This window comes from Ornithodoros turicata, chromosome 5, assembly GCF_037126465.1.
Source record: "Ornithodoros turicata isolate Travis chromosome 5, ASM3712646v1, whole genome shotgun sequence".
Lineage (NCBI taxonomy): Eukaryota > Metazoa > Arthropoda > Arachnida > Ixodida > Argasidae > Ornithodoros > Ornithodoros turicata.
In genome coordinates this window covers 16841111-16847110 of record NC_088205.1, presented here as the reverse complement: position 1 = coordinate 16847110, position 6000 = coordinate 16841111, and the positions used below count along the sequence as shown (strand labels likewise).

At 43.6% G+C, this 6000-nt stretch overlaps 1 protein-coding gene across 2 annotated transcripts in view; it reads right to left on the bottom strand.

The window, feature by feature from the left end:
• Nucleotides 1-885: 885 nt before the first annotated feature.
• The window catches only part of LOC135394115 (cell adhesion molecule DSCAM-like), a 166958-nt gene continuing 161843 nt past the window's right edge, over nt 886-6000 (bottom strand). For both annotated transcript variants that reach the window (XM_064624632.1, XM_064624633.1), the window contains one exon: nt 886-1174. In XM_064624632.1, the coding sequence (XP_064480702.1) occupies nt 1164-1174 (11 nt within the window). In that variant the 3' untranslated portion in view covers nt 886-1163. The remainder of the gene's footprint in view (nt 1175-6000) is intronic.

The following is a 6000-nucleotide window of genomic DNA, read 5'->3' as shown; positions in this document are numbered from 1 at the left end:
CTCTAAAAGAAAGTTCGTCAACTGCTCTCGTTCACACCGAACGTCACATATGGCCAATTCCACTCTTCGTTGTAGTGCAGAAAAGCTTACACATGGCTTGAGTGTGCATGTTATACTGGCGTCCACTTACTGGTGCGTCCACTTTTCATTGGTTGTCCTGCTCGTCGTCTCTACACTGAACCTGCACCGACACACTACACTGCGCTGCACGAAAACGACCAGCCCTAACCATGGAAACTTGCCGTCCTCATGCAGGGCTATTCGCTACCACAGGCCTTCTGGGCTTGAAATCCAGTGCTGTGATTGGCTGAAGCTGACATCACCGTGCTTTTATATGTATGTTTCTACCAGCACCATCATATGTATGTTCACGTAGCGAAGGAGAGAGAGTAGAGATCGAGCAGGCCATTTTTAATCCAGAGGGCGTTGCAACAGGACTTTGATACTTCCTGCGTAAAATTTGTCTATATATATTTAGGTACTTCCTCTTGTTAGACCATCATCCAGCTCGGCGCGGTCGAAAGACGTTCTTTCTCAATTTCGTCTGTTAAGTGTGTCTTTTTATTCCTAGCAACGTATTTTCGTTAGCCAACATGCAATAAAGCGCTTTGACAAGTTCTGAAAAAAAAAAAAATCCTATCAGTTAAACATTGTTGATAATGATGATTTGTAATAATTTGAATGAAATAAATTGAAATGAAATGAAAAACAAAAGGGTTTCAAAAACTTCAATGTCACCATTGTACCTCAACACTTACAGTGTCGAATCGAAGTTTACCCATTTAAAACAGAATTGAATGAATAACAAAGAGATTTTGCGTTGCGAACCAGCCCGCTCGGTTAATGTCATCTTCCCTCACATACCAAGCCGACCGTTCTTTTTTTTGTAGACTTTTATTATACACTCCGAAAAATAGAAAAAACAATCCGCGCATACAATATCCGGTAAACAAGAAGAAAATATGACGTCCATATCCACACACGCCTTTCTTCCGTGTGACGCCAAATCTGGCTCGATAAAGTTGTGGCTGCGTCGCTGTAACGGCTGTCGTCTGCGATACAGCTGCCCCTGTCGTCTGCCACGCGCTGTCGTCCGTTGCGACAATCAAGATTTCGCAGACGACACCTTTGTGATGAAGTCTTCCCACGTAGCACATCTCACTTTACAGGGCACCTGAAGAAGATATTGGAAAAATCATGGACTGTATTAGAGTGATTTTTTTTCCTGTGTATCTACAGTTTACCTAACAGCTAACATTTTAACACGTGGTGAATGCGAGGAAGACAACTGAGCATATCGTCTTTCACTTTTGTGCAAGGATTCGCGTAGTAAGGCCTATAGAGTCGGATAGAGCATAATAAATTTTAGGATGTCAGCGGCTTTCTAACTTACACGGTTTATGACATCAGAATTACAACAAAAGGTAATTGCTGTGCGTACCCAAACTTTGGAATCAATATTTTAAAGTAAAAAATCATTGAAAAAGTGTGATACCTCGTTCAACACATGATCCTCCAGCTCCTCTTGCTTCCAATCCTAGTCATTTCATTACACATACGTCACACTTGTTGTGAAACCATTTTTAGTTAAGCATGCTTTATTTCATCTAATGCATTCCTGGCTTACCTATCCATCAATAGCTTAAGTTTAACTGACATTATTTTTATCACGAAAAAATAAAAAAGTGCGGATCAGTTTAGAAAGATAGTCCGGTCCTATTTAAAGAGCAGCTGACGCAAGTTCAAAGTGATGCACATTTCAAGACATATCACATCTACCTGGACATGCTGTGATCCGCTTCACTACTTAGCGCTTTCTCTATAATCACAGCTGTGCATCACAAATAAGAGGAGCTTTCATTATAAAATGAACTGTTATAAAACAGTATCAAGTTCTCGGCCCTATCACAATACGAAAGAACGTTACATACAACTCATATGCACTGTTTTGTAACACGTTTAAGCCCCTGTCGGAAAGTCTTCCGAAGTTCAGTCGAATTCCTCCAGAGTTAAAACCTGAAAAGGCAGTTCGAAAATCCTTCGCCTCTTGTATCTGCCTTTACAAAAGCCGATGGAACCCTCACAAAAAGGTGTCTGCATAACGAAAAAATAAAATGAAAATAATAATAATAGAAAAAGAGAAAGAAAACAAAAAAAGTAAGGAAAAAGTTACGCCGTTTTGATACTACTCCAAGCTTCCTCACATCTATTAGAAATGTAAATTCCCTTCGCGATGACTGGCTCCTTCCTTCACTGCTTCTGAATTGCTCTTATTCGCTGGAATTTACATTGCAAATGGACGTTGAAGCCTCGCTGACACCAGAGTTGCAAACGCCGGGCAAAAAGGAAAGAAAATGAAAATGGTAACGAAGTTTCATGACATTTTTATGAAAAGTTTACGAATTATAAATGCATTTCCGGCTCGAAATTAGGCCCCTTCTTCCCGCGCTGAAGCGAAATGTATATTCTATAGGAAGCCCTTCACATTCCTGGTCGTGTACACTATTCTATACGATCTGACTTTTTCCGGTTGAATGCCGTTCATGTATTCAGAGGGGGTCGGCTGCTATTATTTTTGGTCTGTAATTCGAAACGAAACCGGGTTGGTTACCATTCATTCGGGTGTTATTGGTTACGAAAGTACGAAATTTGTGGACAGTATCGCAAAAGACTACACAATATTTTAAAAGTGTGTCTCACTTGCTGTCGTTAAACGCCTCTCACACACTCCGGGAAAGCGGAGGGGGGAGGGGGTACTCTGACTGATGTAAGAAGCGAATACAAAATTGCGTCACGCAGCGTGGCGTTTCCTCTAGGGTTAGGTCACTCCAGTTACGATCGTGCTTCCAAAATCGGCTACGATGGAAACGAACGGCGTTCTGTCGCATAAGCAGTCATTTGCTAGCAGACGGCTGAACAGACGGCTCCAAGCAGACTCTTTTCGTGCAGAGAGTGAAAGAAGAGAGCCCTAAAAGGGTTTGGCTGGGAGTGTGTAGTAACGCCTCGTCTACAATCAGAGCCACTTCATACAACGCAACAATGTCTGATGCCTTCCAGTCCCAAACGCGGGAAAACACCCCTCCTCTCCACTGACACGCTGGGATGTGGTGCACTTTTGCCAGCTCTACAAACACAAAGTAATGCAGCTAAGCTTACGCGTAATGCTATAGCATAAACTCGTGGCAGTCTGTAACCACGACTTTCGAAAAGGTGCGAAAAAATGTAAACGACGTGCGACAACCAACCTGAGGATGATACTTGAAAGATTCAGATCCCCATCCCCATTTTTTTCTTTCTTTCAATCAATCATCAATCAATCAAAGATTCAGACACGTATAGCGGACACGAAGCGGATCTCGAGGGAAAGAAGGCTTAAGCAAAGAACGATTTGAATCGTATTCCAACTTTTGGAATATATGCACGCAGGAAGTTAATAAACGATGCTATATCTTTCCGTTCACAGAACGTATACGGGCCTGAGTAATATTCAACGTATATAACAGGAAGCATATGAAGCTTCATATTAACGAGCACACAGTCTTGCCCGTGTTACGGAAGGCGTTATGGGATACGTCTGAGCTTCGTTCAGCGAAGACATTTTTCATGCGTCTCGAGGGTTATTGCTTGGGTCGTGTTCATATTGGAGAAAGTATTGCACATATATACATCCAGGGAGTTCAGTCTCAAGGCAGCAGGGAGGGAGCTCGTGTTTGTGTCATGAGAAAGATGCAGAAAGAAACATGTACTGGGAGAAGATGCACGCTCTGACAGCACCGACGCTTCAAACCGCTGTGAAGCCTTCAGTCTAGTTTTGGGACTGCTTTGTGTTTAGATTAGCTTGGAAATAAGGGCTTAAATAGTTTAGGAAAAATTGTCCTGCCACTTTGAAACAGCTGTTGTGTGTTCGAAAGGGGGCAACTGAAGAACTCAATTTTGAAATTGTAGCCTCTTGATAACCAGTCCAACGCTTATCTGTGTTCAGATCTCCCTGCTGTGTGACACACCTACGATCTCTACCGATCTCTAGGCCGTGCATATATACCAGCACGCTACACCCCCCCACCCCTCTTTCTTTCATCTTCTTCTTCGTAACCTGCCATTCTACGTGACTACCTTTACAGTCGAAATTACCATTCCAAGAAGATCAAACGAGTCTCCTCTTGCTCCAATCATTTACATCGCTTTCGCATTACGTCTTTTAAGTATGGACCTCTACCCGAGAAACGTCATCATGACGTTGGTAGACAGACAGAACCCGAAACAAATCGGAAGGGGAGGACTGAGTGCCACGAATGGGCACTTGTTCGCTCACTCCTAGTGAAAGAAAAGTAGGACCGAAGGTCGCGTCCCTTTCAGGGACCATCGTAATCCCCCCAAGACCGCGGCTTTCGGGCGCGACCTTGTTCGCCCCCTAGCATCGAGCGTAGTTCAACTCTATACCAAATTGGTGGCGCTGTCGAACACTATGACGTCATTTGTTTACAAAGAGGGAGAGGTCTAATCTAAATGTGTATTTGTCGTCGTGATCGTGATGGTAATGGATAGAAGAACGCAGGACCTATGTTGATTGCTTTGCTTAACTTTTGTTAACTGCCAACCATGTGATGTCTTTTTTTTTTTTTACACGGCTCTTCTTGAATATTTTTTCTCCCAATTTTCATTCATATACAATCCATTTTGCCCACTTGTCGTGTAATGCCTTGGTGTCCTTGAAGCTTCTCAATCAATCAATCAATCAATCAATCAATCATTGTTAGACACTCATGTCCTACATTAAATACTCCCGCCTAAACTATAACGCTTTGTTGGCTTGGCCGGCAATCAAGTGAACAAACACTTGTTGCGTTTATTCCGACGTTTTTTGCTAAAAGACTACCTTCAGCTGTACCTTTTCCCCGCATAAAGGAAATAACCCTGAGGTGATCCGTCTTTCGGCAAAACTTACTGCTACGAGCTACTAATCGAACAGAGACAGGAGGTTCATCAATTCCTTCCGCTCGTCGTGTCTCCGTTTCAATTATGAGGGTCTCCGTTACCTTGCAAACTATTACCTCAAAGACTCCCAAAACGTGACGCGAATCAAGGGAAGGTCGAAAGAGGAGATAAAGTTAGATATTGTGCCTTATATTGGCGCCCCGGGGGAGTGAAAAGGCAGCTGCAACGACGCAGCCATAAAGAGCAGAAGAAAGGAGAATTTTCTTTTCTTCTTCGTCTGATGCGTCAAAAAAGATAGGATTTAGGGAGATAGACTTTAGTCCCGCGTCGGCGCAGCAAGTGTTGGACGGCACGGTGACGGAGAAGGACAGACGAGTTAGAGACTGATTTTTGTTTGTCACGTTCCGCCGGCTTTTCTTTCGACGTTCTCACACGTTAAAGGGACAATAAGGTGACATTTAACACGACCCGAAACCCTTGTCTTATTCGTCGAGCTGTCCATCAGGGGTTGCGATGCAAAATATTTTCGCTCTGTGGTGTATTAGAACTGCGCAATCAAATTTACAAATGCAGTCTCAGAAAGCAGCCGCTGACGGACGAATCGATCCTCGCGTGACGTACTGAAGTCCCTGTGCCTTTTTTTTTCCTTTCTTTCTGTCGTCTCAGCTCACGCGCCACTTACACCTGCTTGCGAGCTGTGCCACTCTACGTCACGAGTCACGTGGTCGGGGAACCACGTTACGTCACGCCGTTACCTCGTTCTGCGATACGCTCTTTCCAGAAGAGGAGGATGTTTTAAAGGCGTGCGGAACAAAAGCCTCGCACGCGCTCTTGTAGGTCACCTGCTCTCATCGTTCTTTCGCAGCAGCTCTTTTTTTTTCCTTTTCGTGCAGAACATGCCGCAGCAGCAGCAACAAAAAGAAAAAAAGGGGGTCACCTCAGTGCTCCTTTAATATGATTATTCGTGTTAGGATTAATATGGGTGTATATGCTTTTGCAACCGGAGTGATCAAGTTATTAAATTTCGTGACGCTCACTGCAACAGCTACTTCACGGTGTGAACAC